The sequence below is a fragment of the Hyperolius riggenbachi genome, chromosome 6 (assembly GCF_040937935.1).
Source record: "Hyperolius riggenbachi isolate aHypRig1 chromosome 6, aHypRig1.pri, whole genome shotgun sequence".
Taxonomy (NCBI): Eukaryota; Metazoa; Chordata; class Amphibia; order Anura; family Hyperoliidae; genus Hyperolius; species Hyperolius riggenbachi.
This window is the reverse complement of record NC_090651.1, coordinates 153,454,726-153,474,890: the sequence shown is the minus strand read 5'-3', so window position 1 is coordinate 153,474,890 and position 20,165 is coordinate 153,454,726. Positions and strand designations below refer to the sequence as shown.

The following is a 20,165-nucleotide window of genomic DNA, read 5'->3' as shown; positions in this document are numbered from 1 at the left end:
AATACGGCGCTGTCAGTTTCAGCCAACTGGCTCATGTCACACGAGGCCAGCGGCTGAAAGGTCTCATCCCTGCGGTCAGAGGAGGGGGAGGAGGCCGGAACCCCCTCCACCTGTTCTGAGCTCGGTTTCTGAGCAGTGCAGCTGCGCGGTACTGCTAGCACAGGTACACTGTCAGAATGGCACAGACGGACATTACTCAAATCATCATTGCATGCAGTAATGACATTGACAGGTATAGACATTTTTTCATTACAGACAGGTTGTACAGTAAACTCAGGTACAGTTACAGCATCATCACAACAGACAGTCTGTACATCAAACTCAGGTGCCTTTGAAGCAGGCACTATTGAACCTGGTACCCTTGAACTGGGCACATTTAACCCGCCTCCCCCTGGTGCTCCCCCAAGTGTATAAAGTTCCTGGTGGTGGGTGGAGAGTCCGTCTCCTTCCGTGAGCGACAAGGCGGTCGTGGCAGGTTCATAGTAGGACACAAGCTTGCCCAAATCAGTCCCCAGCAACACAGGGACTGGGAGATCCTTCATAACCCCAACAACCCTTTCGTGGATCCCTAATCCCCAATCCAGCTTCACTGTCGCGTGGGCTATGTGAAAACGGGTGCCCTCTACTCCAGTAAGGGCAAGGGATCGGCTGGAGCTGATGCTCTCCTTTGGCACAAGGTGTGAGTGAACTAACGTGATGTCAGCTCCGGTGTCTCGAAATCCGGTGACAACTTTGCCGTTCACTCTAACAAGTTGCTGCTGGTCGGTTCGGTCGCGGATTTCCTTTCCGCGGGCAAACAGGACAAAATCTGATGATCCAGGCTGTGGTTCGCTGGCGGGTTGCCTCTGCTGTGGGTGAGGTGCAGGTGATGCAGATGATCCAGGTGCTGGTGGTGTCTGTCTCCGCTCCGGGCAGTCGAATTTCATGTGTCCGGGCTGGCGGCAGTAGTGACAGGTGACCTCTCCAGGCGCTACAGGCCTGGGTGCAGCAGCTGCGCTGGGTGGCCTCTGTGGCGGACGGCTCACAGGGGCAGGAGAGTCTGCCAGAGTATTGGGCTGACCTCCTCTCCAGCTGGATGGGACAGTTCTGCGTGTATCAGACACCCGGGTAGTTGCAAAAGTCTCAGCAAGGTCTGCAGCGACAGTGGCTGAAGCCGGCCTGCGTGCTAACACAAACTGTCGTACATCAGCAAGGCAAATGTTCAGAAATTGTTCGAGGACTATCAAGTCCTCCAGGACGCCATAAGACCCTTTGGTGAGGCCCAGAGTCCACTGGCGGAGTGTGGTGAGCAAGCTGCTGACCACATCTCGGTACGAATCAGAAGACTTTTTCTGCCAGGCCCTGAACTTCTTCCGATAGGCTTCTGGCGTCAGCTGGTACTTAGTAATGATAGCGTCTTTTATAGCAGCATAATCATTATCCTTCTCCGCAGGCAATTCTGCAAAGGCATCAAGCGCTTTGTAGCGCAGCAAAGGTGTCAGATGTCTGGCCCACTGGTCTTGGGACAGACGATACTGACGGCATGCTTTTTCAAAAGACCGCAAAAACAAGTCAATGTCTGTGTCTTTTTCAATATTAGCAAATTTAAATTTTGCACTTACGGGTGGTGCAGCTCCTTCAGCAGGGAGGCTGGGCGGTGAACTCCGGCTGGCCTGTTGCACTTTTGCCATGTTTAGCTCATGCTGTCGTTGGCGCTCCCGTTCTCGCTCAGCGGCATCCCTCTCCGCGTGGCGTTCAGCAGCAGCAGCTTGCCGCTCCCGTTCCTCCCGCATTTGGCACTCTGTCCGCGCTTCTGCAGATTGGCGCTCCTCACGCATGTACTGCAGGTACTTGTCCAGGTCAGTGTCCATCAGCTTTTGTAATGCCTGCTGCATTAGCGGATCAGTACAAACGGACAGTCCAGTACTGGCCGGTTCCAGGCGAGTACTTTCAGAAACTCTGGGATTGGGGTCCACACTGACATTCTCCTGCGTAACTGTTGCAGCAGGGCCCGCAGGATGCTCAACCTCCGTATGCGCAGAATCTTCAGTCTCTGGTTCCCCTTGACTTGGGTCAGATGGGCTGGTATCCACTTCAGCGGACACCCCCGGCTCCCGCAGTTGCTGGGTATCCCATTGAAACAATTCCGTTACCAGGTCCCGTTGTGTCTTGCGGCCGACATCAATGCCTCTCTCTTGGCAAAGATTTTGCAGGTCCGCCAGGCACATTTTCTTGTAGTTCCCGGACATTTCCATGCCAAATAAAATAAAACTTTTGGGGAGGGGTACTGGCTACACAGTCTCTCTGTATATATAAAAAATATATTGCCTTCCAGCTACACCAACGAATTAGTTCGTTTCTTGATAGCGCTAGCGCTATCTTAGATACTTTCAGCACAACACAGATCCCACCGCTGCCACCACTGTCACAGGAGCCCTAGTGGCTGACCGCACTTAGCCTTCTAAACGGTGCCAGCGCACGGATCGTGCGAACTCTGGTCGCAGTCAATGCGCAGGAACCGTTAAGAGTTAGACGCAGACAAACCAGAAGGGAGCCTGTGAGACACGGGTGATTACAACTTCACCCACTGGTTCAGAGTAAACTGCCACCACAGCGGTTACCATGGGACCGTGGAGCCCACTAACTGACTAGTCCTGCGAAAAAACGGTTAAACACACGATATTCTGTCTAGCCAACAACAAACAAACAGTAGCGTATCTTCAGAGACCCAAGATCAGTTCTGTGTGTGCTGATAAGCAGGGTAGCGGACAGTGAATGACTTGGAGAAAGTCGTTTATTCACGCAATATAAATAATTAATATATACAGACAATTATTAAAATCAACAATTATTAAAACAGTAATAGCCAGTATAAAAAATAAAAGAAGGGAGAACAATACTTAGTTCCTGGAAAGATGTCCTTTTTGTGGGAAAAACAGAGTTCTGGGTTTCAATCAAAGTTCAGAGTTCAGACCAGGTGGATGCCAGCATATCCTCAAGCTGGCACCGTTGAGTTCAAGATGTTTTCAGGGTGGAGGACACTGAGTTTGGGTCCTCTGCCATTTTTATGCCCCTGATTCAGTAGGAGGGAGTGAGGGCGGGGAGCCATACACCCCCTTAGAAGATGAGATGAGCCCTCCCCTTGTCCTGGGGACTAGAAATCATATCTACCCATATATGGGCTCTATCTCACAGAACCGTACAGGTCAGGGCAGATTTATTAACATTTTCAGGTCTGTCTCGATTTACCCAGCGCCCTGATACCAGACATGAGGGGTGGGACCCCTGCGGTATCATCAGGGCACTTTCAAACTGCCTAACTGGCAGTCCTTACCTCAGAATGTTCTGAAACTTCCTCAGAACCAGCACCGGGGCTCATGCTACACTTCCCCCACGTTTGGCGAAGCTGCCATCTCAGGAACCCCAGAAATATGACAGATCTGGGAAGTTATGGATATGCTATGAGACTCAGGTTATTCCCAGGCAAAGGCTCTTTGAAGTTTGGGGCAGCCAGCTAGGTGTCACCTCCCCTGCTGGGAGGGAGCCAGCGGGTCTGGCTTTCCCCCCAACTAGATTGCTTCTGCCATGGTGCTTGTCACCTTATACCTGGTGGATGGGCCATCAGCACAGCTTGAAGCCAGGGACTCTCCGGGGCAGATTAGGCTCAGGCTCATTAGCATATCAAAAGAGCCATCCAGCCTTTAGGATGGTGCTCTCTCTCTGCTAAGAAAAGGACTTCAGCTGCCCCTACACACTCAACCCAGATTGTATCGATTTGAAGCGCAATCGATGCAGGGAATCGAGTGCGATCGCTTTTTCTTCACGGGCGGTTCCAGGACGCGCCTGCGGCCCCGCAACCGTCCGTGACAGAGGGGTTTGTCTCTTTGTTAAGAATTCTCTTACAGCTGTCCTCAACGATGAGATGGAGGAAGATTGCGAAGATGTGGAGTCCGTTTGGGTAAATATTCATGGTGGAAATAAAAGTTGCCAATTGCTTATTGGGGTATGCTACAGGCCACCTCTTATTAATGAAGCTGCAGAACTGCGATTACTACAGCAGATTGAAAAAGCTGCAGGTAAAAATGAGGTCATAATTATGGGCGACTTCAACTTTCCAGACATTGACTGGAGTATTGAGGCTACCCATTCTGGTAAAAGCAGCAGATTTCTGGCAGCACTACAGGACAATTACTTGACTCAAATGGTAACTGAACCAACAAGGGGGAATGCGTTACTGGATCTGATCATTTCTAATAGACCAGATAATGTATCAAATGTGCAGGTTCAAGGACATTTGGGAAATAGTGATCACAACATGATAACGTTTGATCTGGTGACTGATAGGCCACGGGGCAGCGGGACCACTAAAACTATGAATTTTAGAAAAGCAAAGTTCACTCAAATTAGGCAGGCACTAAGTTTGGTGAACTGGGATAATGTACTACAAGAGGAAGACACTGAAGGGAAATGGCAAGCTTTTAAACTTATACTCAATCAATACTGTAGTATGTATATCCCATATGGAAACAAAATGTCTAGGAATAAAAAAAGGCCTCTATGGATGAATAGAAAGGTTAAAGATAAAATGAAGAGGAAAAAGAATGCCTATAAGGTCTTAAAACAGGAGGGGACCGAGGCTGCACTAAGCAATTATAAGGAGTGCAATAAAAATTGTAAAAAAGAAATTAGGCAGGCAAAGATTGAAGCTGAAAAACAAATCGCTAAGGATATCAAATCTAACCCAAAAAAGTTTTACAAGTACATTAACTCTAAAAAAAGAAAGGTTGACTGTATAGGACTCCTAAAGGATGAGGGTGGGAACTCAATGGTGGATGACCAAGGTAAGGCAGAGTTATTAAATGCTTTCTTTGCTTCTGTCTTCACAAAAGAAACAGCACTGTTGCAAACTACAGAGGCAGAAGAGTCTCAATCTTCTAACTGTAATATTAAATACTTAACGCAGGAAGAAGTGAAGGCAAGACTAAATAAATTAAAAATAGACAAGGCACCTGGCCCGGATGGCATGCATCCTCGGGTCCTAAGGGAATTAAGTTCAGTTATAGATAAACCCCTTTATCTTATCTTTTGTGACTCTCTTGCAACTGGCAGAGTCCCAGTGGATTGGCCCCGGAAGCGGAAGTGACGTCAGCCGCTAGAGCGAGAAGGCGGCGATGGAACGCAAGGAAGAAGGTATGTATCCCGCCGCCGCTGCTGCTGCCCGCTGCCCACACACATTCACTAGCTGGAGGGGGGCGCAGAGGGGAGAGCCCCGAGGTGAGGGAGAGGGGGGAACTTCCCCTCTCCCCGCCGACTGTGGGCAAGGCTTTCCCCTCATGCTGCCACCCCTCCAGCCCCCACAAAACGGCCACGAGCGGGCCCCGGGGGGGGGGGAGGGGAGGGGGGGGCACTCTGAAATTCTGCAGGGGGATTTTCAGGTGTCTGCTGCCCACATTACGATTTTCAGGTGTCTGCTGCCCATATTATGATTTTCTGGTGTCTGCTGCCCACATTACGATTTTCTGGTCACTGCTGCCCACATTGCGATTTTCTGGTGTCTGCTGCCCACATTACGATTTTCTGGTGACTGCTGCCCACATTGCGATTTTCTGGTGACTGCTGCCCACATTAGGATTTTCTGGTGTCTGCTGCCCACATTACGATTTTCTGGTCACTGCTGCCCACATTGCGATTTTCTGGTGTCTGCTGCCCACATTATGATTTTCAGGTGTCTGCTGCCCACATTACGATTTTCAGGTGTCTGCTGCCCACATTGCGATTTTCAGGTGTCTGCTGCCCACATTACGATTTTCAGGTGCCTGCTGCCCACATTACGATTTTCAGGTGTCTGCTGCCCACATTACGATTTTCAGGTGTCTGCTGCCCACATTACGATTTTCAGGTGTCTGCTGCCCATATTATGATTTTCTGGTGTCTGCTGCCCACATTACGATTTTCTGGTGTATGCTGCCCACATTAGGATTTTCTGGTGACTGCTGCCCACATTGCGATTTTCTGGTGACTGTTGCCCACATTGCGATTTTCTGGTGACTGCTGCCCACATTGCGATTTTCTGGTGACTGCTGCCCACATAAGGATTTTCTGGTGACTGCTGCCCACATTAGGATTTTCTGGTGTCTGCTGCCCACATTAGGATTTTCTGGTCACTGCTGCCCACATTGCGATTTTCTGGTGTCTGCTGCCCACATTACGATTTTCAGGTGTCTGCTGCCCACATTACGATTTTCAGGTGTCTGCTGCCCACATTGCGATTTTCAGGTGTCTGCTGCCCACATTACGATTTTCAGGTGCCTGCTGCCCACATTACGATTTTCAGGTGTCTGCTGCCCACATTACGATTTTCAGGTGTCTGCTGCCCACATTACGATTTTCAGGTGTCTGCTGCCCATATTATGATTTTCTGGTGTCTGCTGCCCACATTACGATTTTCTGGTGTATGCTGCCCACATTAGGATTTTCTGGTGACTGCTGCCCACATTGCGATTTTCTGGTGACTGTTGCCCACATTGCGATTTTCTGGTGACTGCTGCCCACATTGCGATTTTCTGGTGACTGCTGCCCACATAAGGATTTTCTGGTGACTGCTGCCCACATTAGGATTTTCTGGTGTGTGCTGCCCACATTATGATATTCTGGTGACTGACTGCTGCCCACATTAGGATTTTCTGGTGACTGCTGCCCACATTACGATATTCTGGTGACTGCTGCCCACATTAGGATTTTCTGGTGACTGATGCCCACATTGCGATTTTCTGGTGAATGCTGCCCACATGGCGATTTTCTGGTGACTGCTGCCCACATGGCGATTTTCTGGTGAACTCTGCCCACATTATGATTTTCTAAAGGCACACATTACGATTTTCTGGTGAACTCTGCCCACATTACGATTTTCTGGCCCACATTACGATTGTCTGGTAAAATGCTGCCCACTTTACAATTAATTTACAGTGAAACGCTGCCCCATTACGATTATTTGGCACCTATGGGGGGGGGCCATTCAAATATTCGCAGGGGGGGCCCAGTGATTTCTAGTTACGCCCCTGCGCGTGGTGAAGGCGTTCTTCACTGACTACCAAGCGCTGCCCGACCACACACCCTGCATGAAGCCTACCACGGAGCCTGGCACCGGCTGACCGTGTGGGAGGACATACAAGAGAAGGTCTGTGTGGCTGGAGAGATCACTGGCTGGCAAAACACGTGTGCACACGCTTTCCATCAGCTGCATGAGACACCCAGGACCCTGCCTGCCCTGCTGAACATGTGGACTGCCCAGGGTAGTGAAAGCTGCCTGCTAAGAGACTGCCATGTTCCTGATACAGTAGATGGGAGATCACCAGAAACTGTTCCTGAGTGGTGAGAGCCTCAGTGAGGCAGATTCAAGCTGGTTTATTGCAATTCCATGCTTCAGGCTTTATGAATCCATGCTTTACCCTCGCCCTCTGTGACCTGCATGTGCTTCTACTGGCTTTGCTAAGCCCTATGCAGGGTTTGTTACATCTCCTTGCTTGGAATTTTGCTGAACTCTGGCTTGCTGTACTTATAGATAGTCCCCTGCTATACAGTGGATGAGTGAAGGGATCCCGGGTGTGACTGATGTGATACAAGTGGAAGGTGCATGTGTGAGCCCAGCCGGCTGCGCTTGTTTACACCAGCAGTGAAGTATGATTTTAAAGTAACACTATGGTGCTTATGCAGTGATGTTTTTCATGCTTTAATAAACTTTTTCTACTGAATGTGAAGCAGGGTCTGTCCTTTTGATTGTTGTTCAAAGAACACACTAGACAGGTCAGGGATAACGTCATTGAGAAATTTAAAGCAGGCTTATGCTACAAAAAGATTCTCAAAGCCTTGAACATCCCACGGAGCACTGTTCAAGCGATCATTCAGAAATGGAAGGAGTATGGCACAACTGTAAACCTAATAAGACAAGGCCATTCACCTAAACTCACAGGCCGAACAAGGAGACCGCTGATCAGAAATTCAATCAAGAGGCGCATGGTGACTCTGGACGAGCTGCAGAGACCTAAAGCTCAGGTGGGGGAATCTGTCCATGGGACAACTATTAGTCATGCACTCCACAAAGTTGGCCTTTATGGAAGAGTGGCAAGAAGAAAGCCATTGTTAACAGAAAAGCATAAAAAGTCCTGTTTGCAGTTTGCCACAAGCCATGTGGGGTACACAGCAAACATGTGGAAGAAGGTGCTTTGGTCAGATGAGACCAAAATAGAACTTTTTGGCCAAAATGCAAAACGCTATGTGTGGCGGAAAACTAACACTGCACATCACTCTGAACACACCATCCCAACTGTCAAATATGGTGGTGGCAGCATCATGCTCTGGGGTTGCTTCTCTTCAGCAGGGACAAGAAAGCTGGTCAGAATTGATGGGAAGATGGACGGAGCCAAATACAGGGCAATCTTGGAAGAAAACCTCTTGGAGTCTGCAAAAGACTTGAGACTGGGGTGGAGGTTCACCTTCCAGCAGGACAATGACACTAAACATAAAGCCAGGGCAACAATGGAATGGTTTAAAACAAAACATATCCATGTGTTAGAATGGCCCAGCCAAAGTCCAGATCTAAATCCAATCGAGAATCTGTGGCAAGATCTGAAAACTGCTGTTCACAAACACTGTCCATCTAATCTGACTGAGCTGGAGCTGTTTTGCAAAGAAGAATGGGCAAGGATTTCAGTCTCTAGTTGTGCAAAGCTGGTAGGGACATACCCTAAAAGACTGGCAGCTGTAATTGCAGCAAAAGGTGGTTCTACAAAGTATTGACTCAGGGGGCTGAATAATTATGCACACGCCACTTTGCAGTTATTTATTTGTAAAAAATGTTTGGAATCATGTATGATTTTCGTTCCACTTCTCTCGTGTACACCACTTTGTATTGGTCTTTCACATGGAATTCCATTAAAATTGATTCATGTTTGTGGCAGTAATATGACAACGAGGAGGTCTAGAATGAACCCCTGGAATTTGTTAAATTGATTGCAAAGTGTTTTGTGAAAAAATATAAACAAATTCCTTCTGATTTGTTTTCTGCATGTTGCAAGCAAAGTGATCCAGCAGATACCAATAGATGCACTCCATCTGTTGCTGACTGTTTCAGTCCTACAGATTCTGAGTATCAGAAACCCTGTTTGGGAAATTTTGAACCCAAGCATCTGAATGTTCCAACATCATACATTCTGTGCTCTGGGCCTCCTGTTTCAACACCTTTCTCTTGTTCAGTGAATGATTCAGAGCTTTTGTTATGTAAACCTGAAATCACAGAATCATTGCTTTATCCAGAAAATGTTTCAGTAAATTCGCCCTGTACCATGAATTACTGACTTGTTTGGCAGCTCTATTGGAGCTCCAATCCAGTGTAGTTGGCAATGAGTCTTTGTCCAGTTCAGAGGAAGTTGTGGAGACTCTGTCAAGTTCAGTGCATACATCAGAAGATTTGTCCTGTCCTGTTAATGCCCCTGAACATGACTTGTTAATAACCTTGGCAGAATCAGTGACTCCTAAGTCTGATTCTGCATTCTTTAGTGAGAGTCCAGTAACTGTAAAGTCTATTCATGATGGTTTACTGCCCTGTCCTGGTTTCGGTCTTATCGTAACTGACTCTGAGGTCCGCAGTTCCTTGACATGCCCAGAAGTTTATCTTGTACCTGTGTGCCCAGATGTGCTCTGTGTGCCAGTATGCCCAAGTGTGTCTTGTGTGTCTGCGTACTCAGATGCTTCCTGGGTGGTGTCATGTTCTGATATTGACAGTCTGCTTGCATGCCCAGGGATGGTTCTGGTCCCTAAAAGCCCTGATCTCGATGTTTGTCCTTGTAACCCTGACTCTGGAATTGCCCTAGGTTCAATAGGGGTTCTTGATAGTTCTCCATGTGAGCCTAAAGGGTATTCTAACCTCCTGGGACCTCTATAGAGCTTCAAAGTGTTTTGGGAGATTTCTGAGGAAACTTTTCCTGGTGCCTTGGACTGGTTCTACAGTGGGTACTGTGTTGGAAAGGGCCGTTCCGGTGGGCATTGCATTCAAAGGTTTTGTATTTTTGGACAGTCCCTGGACGGTGGTGGGTATCGATCGGAGAGTTTTGGGGGGCTTTTTCCTGAAAATCACAGTTCTGATGGGAATCACACTGGGGCTTGCAGTACTGATGGGTATGGTTCTGGAAGTACTGGTTCCGATTGGTTCAGTCTTGGTGTGACTGATTCTGGAATTTGGTCTTGTCGGGCTGTCCCGACCTTCATGAGTTATCAGTCAGATCAGTTTGCTGGATTTTCTGCATCTGATTTTCTGGTTTGGGTAGATCAGGTAAATTATGCCAGTTTCTATAGGCGTCTTGAAGCCACCTTTAAAGGAGGGGGGTACTGTCAGGATCTCTGCTGTAGCACGTTCTGTCGGTTGCAGTTCCACTGCAACCGAGCAGGTCTAACTTATCTGCTTGCATTCGGCTGCACATTCACAATAAGTCTCATTGTCATTTGCAATCATTCTGCAGTTCAGAGCAGCTCAGGATGCTGTCATTACTCTTCCTATTGCTTGCTGCAGTTGAACTGCAGCCAGATAGCCCTGGATTTCCTACATGCATGTTGTTGCACAATATTACATGTATTTGTTATGAGAGTCTTTCAGCTAGCAGCTTGTAGTCAAGCTAGCTCAGGATTGAGTGATTACCATTCAGCTATGTGGGAATTGGCATGTCTGCATCCATTGGCTGATGTCCACATAAAAGTCTGCCTCCCATTTTAGACCCCGCCCGACATAGCGTTCAGCTCCCTGAGTTGTCGCTGGGTCCTTCATGTGAATTGTATATTGCATTGTTTGATCTAGTTTCTTGCTCCACAGGGATACAGTAAAGTCCTTCTGATCCTGATAGCTTGGATTCTGCCAGCACCATGTTGGTGACTGGCAGTATTCCTTCTTGCCTTGTTCCTAAGGGCGTAACCAAAGCAGCGGTTGCCATTAGTTACGCTCTTACCTGTTCGTCTAGTCTATGTCAGTGTGAATGTTGATGTCGCTGGGGCAGTGACTAGATTGGCAAAGCATTCCATCTGTCTGTCATTTGTCTTGTTAATTGTTATTACTTGTGCTTTAGCTATTTTCTTGATAAATATATATGCAGATCTGCGAATATATATTTGTCTGTTAGTTGAGCCGTTTGTTATTTTTGTGATTTAACGTGTATGACGTTAGTCTGTTACCACCTCTGTTTCTATACACTACCAAACCAAGAATACCTCAAAACACCACACCAGACTGATATAGGCACAAAATAATCCATCTTTATTGAACATCAATTAAAAACAATTAAAATCGAATTGTTATGGAGGTAAGCACACAAATAATAGAATATAACAAGGGTACAATATTGCTAAACAGGGGTCCCCCAAAGGGGGATATTGAAGTGCTTAGTGACCAAAAGTGCATGAAACAGGGGGTATTGGATAACTGTGCAAACGTCAAGAGACTGCAATAAATAACAATGAAAATGAATAAATATATATACACATGTCAACAACAATAGATATGAAGGGGAAATGTGGAAAGTAAAAAGGATATAAAGTGCACAGATTGTAAACAGGTAAGGGGGGGGGGGGTAAACCCCGGTAAGGGTGTAAAGATCCCAGAGCACAAACCAGGAATTGAAATTGAGGTAGTAACGGATGTTAATAACCCATTGAATATAGTGTGAAGATCCCTTGGGGAAACACTCCCCTGTGTAAGCTTACCTCCGCTATCACGATTCGCCGATTCCGTGGCTTCCTTAGAGCTAATATAACCGCTAACTGAACCCATATAAATAGTAAAAATCCCCGGGAAGATTAGAGGCGGAGAGATGCTGTATAGCGTGGCCACGCTATAGCCACAGCCACGCCACGTTGTTAAGCAATGCAGCAGCACTGTGAACTTCCCTAACTTCTTGATAAATACAGTGGCTTGCAAAAGTATTCGGCCCCCTTGAAATTTTCCACATTTTGGCACATTACTGCCACAAACATGAAGCAATTTTATTGGAATTTCACATGAAAGACCAATACAAAGTGGTGTACACGTGACAAGTGGAATGAAAATCATACATGATTCCAAACATTTTTTACAAATAAATAACTGCAAAGTGGGGTGTGCGTAATTATTCAGCCCCCTTTGGTCTGAGTGCAGTCAGTTGCCCATAGACATTACCTGATGAGTGCTAATGACTAAACAGAGTGCACCTGTGTGTAATCTAATGTCAGTACAAATACAGCTGCTCTGTGACGGCCTCAGAGGTTGTCTAAGAGAATATTGGGAGCAACAACACCATGAAGTCCAAAGAACATACCAGACAGGTCAGGGATAAAGTTATTGAGACATTTAAAGCAGGCTTAAGCTACAAAAAGATTTCCAAAGCCTTGAACATCCCACGGAGCACTGTTCAAGTGATCATTCAGAAATGGAAGGAGTTTGGCACAACTGTAAACCTGCCAAGACAAGGCCATGTATCTAAACTCACAGGCCGAACAAGAAGAGCGCTGATCAGAAATTCAATCAAGAGGCCCATGGTGACTCTGGACGAGCTGCAAAGATCTACAGCTCAGGTGGGGGAATCTGTCCATAGGACAACTATTAGTCATGCACTGCACAAAGTTGGCTCTTATGGAAGAGTGATAAGAAGAAAGCCATTGTTAACAGAAAAGCATAAGAAGTCCCGTTTGCAGTTTGCCACATGCCATGTGGGGGACACAGCAAACATGTGGAAGAAGGTGCTTTGGTCGGATGAGACCAAAATGGAACTTTTTGGCCAAAATGCAAAACGCTATGTGTGGCAGAAAACTAACACTGCACATAACTCAGAACACACCATCCCAACTGTCAAATATGGTGGTGGCAGCATCATGCTCTGGGGTTGCTTCTCTTCAGCAGGGACAGGCAAGCTGGTCAAAGTTGATGGGAAGATGGATGGAGCCAAATACAGGGCAATCTTGATAAAAAACCTCTTGGAGTCTGCAAAAGACTTGAGACTGGGGCGGTGGTTCACTTTCCAGCAGGAAAGCAACCCTAAAGATAAAGCCAGGGCAACAATGGAATGGTTTAAAACAAAACATATCCATGTGATAGAATGTCCCAGTCAAAGTCCAGATCTAAATCCAATCGAGAATCTGTGGCAAGATCTGAAAACTGCTGTTCACAAACACTGTCTATCTAATCTGACTGAGCTGGATCTGTTTTGCAAAGAAGAATGGGCAAGGATTTCAGTCTCTAGATGTGCAAAGCTGGTAGAGACATACCCTAAAAGACTGGCAGCTGTAATTGCAGCAAAAGGTGGTTCTACAAAGTATTGACTCAGGGGGCTGAATAATTACGCACACCCCACTTTGCAGTTATTGATTTTTAAAAAATGTTTGGAATAATGTATGATTTTCGTTCCCCTTCTCACGTGTACACCACTTTGTATTGGACTTTCACATGGCATTCCAGTAAAATTGATTCATGTTTGTGGCAGTAATGTGACAAAATGTGGAAAACTTCAAGGGGGCCGAATACTTTTGCAAGCCACTGTAATATTACCCTAGAGGGAATGGCTATTAAAATGAAGTGTATTAAGCTACATTTAGAATGAACAATAAAAGAAGAAAAGAAGGATAATAAAGATAACAAAAGTGTTTTAGTATATAAAGGATGAAGAAAGCTAGAGTAGAACACATTATAAAATATGCAAAATCCATATTATTAAATAAAAAAAGAATGCAGGATCTCTCATATAATAGCCAAACAGCAAATTTAAATAATACACAATATAATCCATACGTTATTCCGAGCTAAACAGACAATGAAGAACACCCAGGGATACATATGTATAGATAGATACAATACGCTACTCAAGCATATGTTGATCCATATAAAGATTTTCTTGTTACAGTAGTATTAATTTCAAAACACGTAAATCAGATATGGAGGAATGCCCATCGCAGAACTTCAAAAGACTCCCAAGAAGATTATAGGCGTCAAAGACTCACCGTAGGTCCAGGCCCTGGTACCAGAACATCTGGACAGAATGACCTAATTGTATAAAGACAGTACATCGCCATTTAGATCAAATACATGTATTTGTCACACAAGAATACTAGTACAGGCCAGAGGGAAAAATAAAATGACATAACATATATGAGGTAATAGATAGAGAAACAAAAGTATGTAGCACATCAGAAAATCACTAATGTGTGTATTGTGAGTTGCCCTACTCACAAAGGCACTAAGTAAACAACTGCCCTACTTACAAAGGCACCATTATAAAAATGATATTTATAATAAAACACTTCAAAAACAAAATATAATTACATCCCTAAGTGAACACTCTGTGTATTATAAAACTGCCCTACTCACAAAGGCTAATCTGGAGGTTGGCCCTACTCACACAGGCCTTCCCCAGACTAAGAAGTGAAACAATTGTGTCGTAGTATGTTGAATAAAGCCGTGCACTACTTACAAAGGCCCCCTGGTTCATTAGAGACAGAATATATACAGCAATAGTGTCAAATACACGTCTAAGAATTATAACCAACCCCAAAACCAGAGAAGAACGCATATGACAATATGTGTCAAAAGGAGAATACTTAAATCACACCATATACCCAGCCATAAAAGAGCACAGTAGCAAATATACATATTGAAGTCTGGCTAGACCTGGGCACATCCTTGCCCCATCCTGCCCCCTTACAATTGTAATTTGATGCAAAAAGCCAAATCTTCATTGAGACCTATCGGCTGTAGTGAACACATTTCGAAGATCCACCTCATCTCATTTCTCAGTAGAGTTTGGATGATATCACCACCTCTAGGGGAAAGTGGAACCCTCTGTAAGCCCACAACTGACCAACCCCTGGTACTGCCACCATGGGCTTCAAGAGCATGATCTGCCACAGGGGTAAGACTCTTCCCATCTTTTCTGTCTCTTGCTGCTAGACGTAATGTTGACCAATGTTTTTGGATGTGTGCTTTTAACATATTTTTGGTGTGTCCAACATATACTCTCCTACAGGGGCAAAGCAACATATAAATGACTCCCGTCGTTTGGCAGTTGATATATTGTCTTATGGGGAGAGTCCTCCCTGTTTTTGGGCTGGTCACTTTCTTTGTGGGGTCCATAAAGGGGCAGATGTTGCAATTTCCCGCATGGGTAACTCCCTATAACCCAATTGACAGTCTGTCTGTCTTTCTTTCTGAAAATTGCTTTTGCATAATAAATCCTTCAGATTTGGAGCTCTTTTAGCTGTGATGCTTTGTCTAGTTGGTAAAAATAAGCAATGGACCTGCTTGTGGTAAGTACGGGCCAGTGTCTTCTAATAATATAATGTAGGTCCATCCAACTATTATTGTATGGAGTACCCCATCACCAACCTGCAGCAAAGCAAACAAAAGTACTAACCATCTAAGACCCATTTTCCATGGACCTCTGCATGGCCTGATTGTTGCAGCTGCACTAGATGTAACTCCATAGAAGGGCTGCCTTTCCAACACCTGTGCTGATCGCAGGCTTAATATGGAGCATGCCCCGATCGCGGGGGGGGGGGGTCGGAAATTCCCCCCACCCCCTCCGCTAGCGCTCCCCCTCTGCCCGCTTCCCCATAAAAAATTTTGCGTAAAGTTAAATAGTACCGGTGGTGGCTGCTGCAGTGGCTGGCTGGCCTGGCAGTGGTGTGAGTGAGGAGGAGTCCGAGTAGGACGCGTTGAGGCCGGGCAGCGGGCGGTTTAGCGGTAGTACCCTTGTGGTACTTCCGCCCTTTCTCTGACCTCACGTCCTCTACATGATGACGCATACGAGGGTACGCGTCACACCACTGCCAGCCAGCCACTGCAGCAGCCACCACCGGTACTATTTAACTTTACGCAAACTTTTTTATGTGGAAGCGGGCAGAGGGGGGAGCGCTAGCGGAGGGGGTGGGGGGAATTACCGCCCCCCCCCCCCCCCGCGATCGGGGCATGCTCCCCCCTTATGCCTGCGACCCCATAGGGGGGCCGTATTCGGCCGAACAGGGCGCTGTTCGGCCGAACAGGGGCCCTGTTCGGCCGGGCATTGAGCAGTTTGGGCGAACCCGAACTAAAAGGCCGAACACCATCAGGTGTTCGGCCGAACTCGAACATCACCGGAACAGGGTGATGTTCTGCAGAACCCGAACAGTGGCGAACACTGTTCACCCAACACTAGTTTTAGCCATCCATGCATTAAATGGAAAGTTTTAACCAGCTATCCAATTAACCTCTGCAATGCTACAGTCTATCATCTACCCAGGACTCTGCTATTCAGCCAGCCATACAGCCCAGCTAGACTCTGTAACATTCAACATTTCAGCTCAGCAAATTCCCACACTGTTACAACCTCTCCAGATGACATCTGCTGTCTCTACACATCCCTGATTAGAGATGGCCCGAATGGTTCGCATGCCAACGGTTCCAGGCGAACTTTCGGTGATTGGCGAACGCAAACTTTTGCGGAAGTTTGATTCGCCCCCATAGTGCGCCATTAGGGTCAACTTTGACCCTCTACATCACAGTCAGCAGGCACATTGTAGCCAATTAGGCTACACTCTCTCCTGGAGCCACTCCCCCCCTTATAAAAGGCAGGCAGCCCCGGGCTCTACACTCAATCGTGTTCCAGCATTACTTAGTGAAGGGACAGCTGCTGGCAGACTCTCATAGGGAAAGATTAGGTAGGCTCTTGTAGGCTTGTTAGCTTGCTCCTGGCTGAATGTTATTGCTAAAATAGCACCCCTCAACAGCTCTTTTGAGAGCTAATGTTCTCCTGATGTGTTTTTTTTTGTTTTGTGTTGTCCACTGACACTGCATTATACAGCCCTATCTGTTGCAGCTGGACCTTGGTAATTGTTATTACTGTGCCAGCCAGGCCCTGCCTAACTATCTATACTGGGACACCTACCTATGCCTACCTAACTACTGGGGCACCTACTTACCTATACGGGGACACCTACCTATGCCTACCTACCTACCTTTACTAGGGCACCTACCTATGCCTACCTACCTATACTGGGTTTCCTACCTATGCCTAGCTAACTACTGGGGCACCTACCTATGCCTATCTACCTATACTGGGACACCTACCTATGCCTACCTACCTATACTGGGACTCCTACCTATGCCTAGCTAACTACTGGGGCACCTGCGTATGCCTATCTACCTATACTGGGTCTACTACCTATGCCTAGCTAACTACTGGGGCACCTACCTATGCCTACCTACCTATACTAGGGCACCTACCTATGCCTACCTACCTATACTGGGACTCCTACCTATGCGTAGCTAACTACTGGGGCACCTACCTATGCCTATCTACCTATACTGGGACACCTACCTATGCCTACCTACCTATACTGGGACTCCTACCTATGCCTAGTTAACTACTGGGGCACCTACCTATGCCTACCTACCTATACTGGGTCTACTACCCATTTGAGGGTACAGCGGCTGGGGATTTAATTGCATTTGTTGGTCATCACCATAGCGCACAATTGTTACCACCACACACCTGATCAACCACCCTGCCCTGAGATATCCAGCTTGCTTGATCAACTAATTTTGGAACAAAGTCGGTAGACTCGTCAATCACTATGCTTGTTGAAACACCGATTTTAATCCAGTTCGATAAAATTATGAAAATGGATGGTGAATCAAGCCCCAAAATTGATAGATGTATGGCCACATTAAGACTATAATTTGCTGATTATGATCAGTGTAAATGCAGAAAGAGATTGCTGCAAATTGGCTAATCAAACTGATCACATGCTTCTCTGTGAGTTCTTCTACACAGAAACATCCCAAAGTTTGACCATGCAGGAAGACAGTGATCTAAAGCAAAACTCAAAAACAACACAGGAGTAGCTTCAGGACATCTCTGTGAATTGGTATACAGTATTGCATTCAGAGGAGACAAAATAATTTGAATGAGCTTAACATAAGGTTGTACAAGATTGCAAAAACTGAATATGAATGGATTATGAAGACATTGTGTATAAATGTTTAAATTTATAATATTTTTACCTAATTTACAATAATAAATTGTGCTTTGGCTAGTGTGAAAAATGGCAGACTTGATCTCCATCTGTATCACCCTTTGTTTTGCTGGTTTCAAAGTTCTTGTATTAATATGGTCGGTCCATTAACCAACAAATCTATCACGCTATTATCTACATATAACTCACTCTGTATAGCTACATTACTGTAATGATGTGTGTCAGCAATAACAGGTACTGATTATATAGTGATCTGCAGTATCACTAATAATACAGCTGCTATACCTGATTATATGGTGATCTGCAGAATCACCAATAATACAAGTATAGTACAACAAGATAACTAAATGTGCAGGTAGTGCTTGGTGCAACAGTAGTATTGACAGATTTGGCTGTACCTCACCAGAGGAGCTGGTGGGCAGTGGGCACTGTCAGTACGGCGAGCACCTCACCAAGGGCTCACTGGTGAGCAGAGTAGTCAGACTAATCGAGTTGGCAACAGACAGGCAGATCAGGTACAAAATCAGAAGGCAGAGGCAGAAGATAGACAGGCAAGGTCGGCAACGAGATCAGATGGGCAGAGGTACAAGAGCGTGAAACAGAGGGATAGTCAAGAATGAGCCAGAGTCATACACAGATAAATCAGTCTTCAAAATTATTATTACAGCTATCAAAGGTCTGAGCGATAACACGAGGTATTCGCAACAGCAGACAAGTTGCGAGTGAATGGACAGAGCATAAGAAGCCGCGGTGAGTCTGCAGCACGCCCCCCAACGGCCAACCAATCAAGAACGGTGGGCGCGTCCAATGACGCAACGCGACCCGCGGGTCAGGGGATGCACCTCTTTGCTGCATAAAGGTCGCATCGGTGAGCGTGCGCCCACACTGATGCGACCTTGTGGGCAGCAGACAAACCCGTCCTCGGCATGCTAGACGCCCGAGGCACGGGAGATGATTCAGGCAGGGAGACAGAGGCAGCTGCGGCAGGAGCGCTGTTCGCCGTAGCTGCCCTGTCAGCGATTGTTACAATTACCTAATTGCTAATTCACCTGTTTCTTTTTTTTTTTTCAACAGAAAAATCTGACTCATAAAGATCATGCAACATGTCCAATGGAAGATGGGTCCTCTGATTGTTAAAGTGTTAGTAAAAATAATAAGAATGATCCTAGAGAAAGGAGTTCCTCTTCTGATGTCCAATTGTTGAAATCATTAAAAAAAACAAAAAAATGCATGTATTCCTTTTCTCCTAATAAACATTGATTGAAAATGATGATGGCGCAATTTTATTTTTTTAATAATAAAATACCTTATTTCTGCTCTTGTCACATTTTATTTTTGAACAAGTTAAGTGGCTTTGGTGACCCCTTACCACTACCAGTTAAATTATTCCTGTGGTCTTTGGGTGACTATAGATCCCACTCTTATGGAAGTGACACTTGCATTCTGGGATAGGTATTCTACTTTCGAAAACCTTTATTTGAGTTTTGCATACAGTAATAAGCTAAAATGCCTAAAAACCCACTCAGGGGCTATATCAACATTTTTAAACAAAAAACGAAAGTAACCAAAACAGGTTAAGTATAACTTAATGGAACATAGTAAACCATTAGAAAGTTACTGGTAAGCTCCGGAAACCATAACATAGATAAGATATATCTTGACTGTAATTGAATATTAATGAGACCTTAGAAGGTGTGCAGGTAATGAGACAGGTCGGCATTTTAAAGCCAGTTTATCCAAGGCGACCAGGGGCCATATGCAATTCACTTTTTCACCTGAGTTTTCTCCTAGGTGGGATTTTTAAACTTGTCATTAAAATGCCTTTTAAAGAGACTCTGAAGCGAGAATAAATCTCGCTTCAGAGCTCATAGTTAGCAGGGGCACGTGTGCCCCTGCTAAACCGCCGCAATAGCGCCGCTAAACGGGGGTCCCTTGACCCCCAAACCCCCCACTGCGACACTTGGTCGCAGACTTGATCGCTCCTGGAGGCAGGGCTAACGGCTGCAGCCCTGCCTCCAGTCGCGTCTGTCAGCGGCGCATCGCCGCCTCTCCCCCGCCCCTCTCAGTGAAGGAAGACTGAGAGGGGCGGGGGAGAGGCGGAGATACGCGCTGACAGACGCATGTGGGGCAGGGCTGCGGCGGTTAGCCCTGCCCCAACCAGGAAGCGC

General features: G+C 46.2%; 1 protein-coding gene across 2 annotated transcripts in view; it reads left to right on the top strand.

The window, feature by feature from the left end:
* The window catches only part of LOC137521184 (coagulation factor XIII B chain-like), a 701,298-nt gene extending 682,031 nt beyond the window's left edge, over positions 1 to 19,267 (top strand). For both annotated transcript variants that reach the window (XM_068240112.1, XM_068240111.1), the window contains one exon: positions 19,072 to 19,267. In XM_068240112.1, coding sequence (XP_068096213.1) covers positions 19,072 to 19,088 — 17 coding nt within the window. In that variant the 3' untranslated portion in view covers positions 19,089 to 19,267. The remainder of the gene's footprint in view (positions 1 to 19,071) is intronic.
* The last annotated feature ends 898 nt before the right edge of the window (positions 19,268 to 20,165 follow it).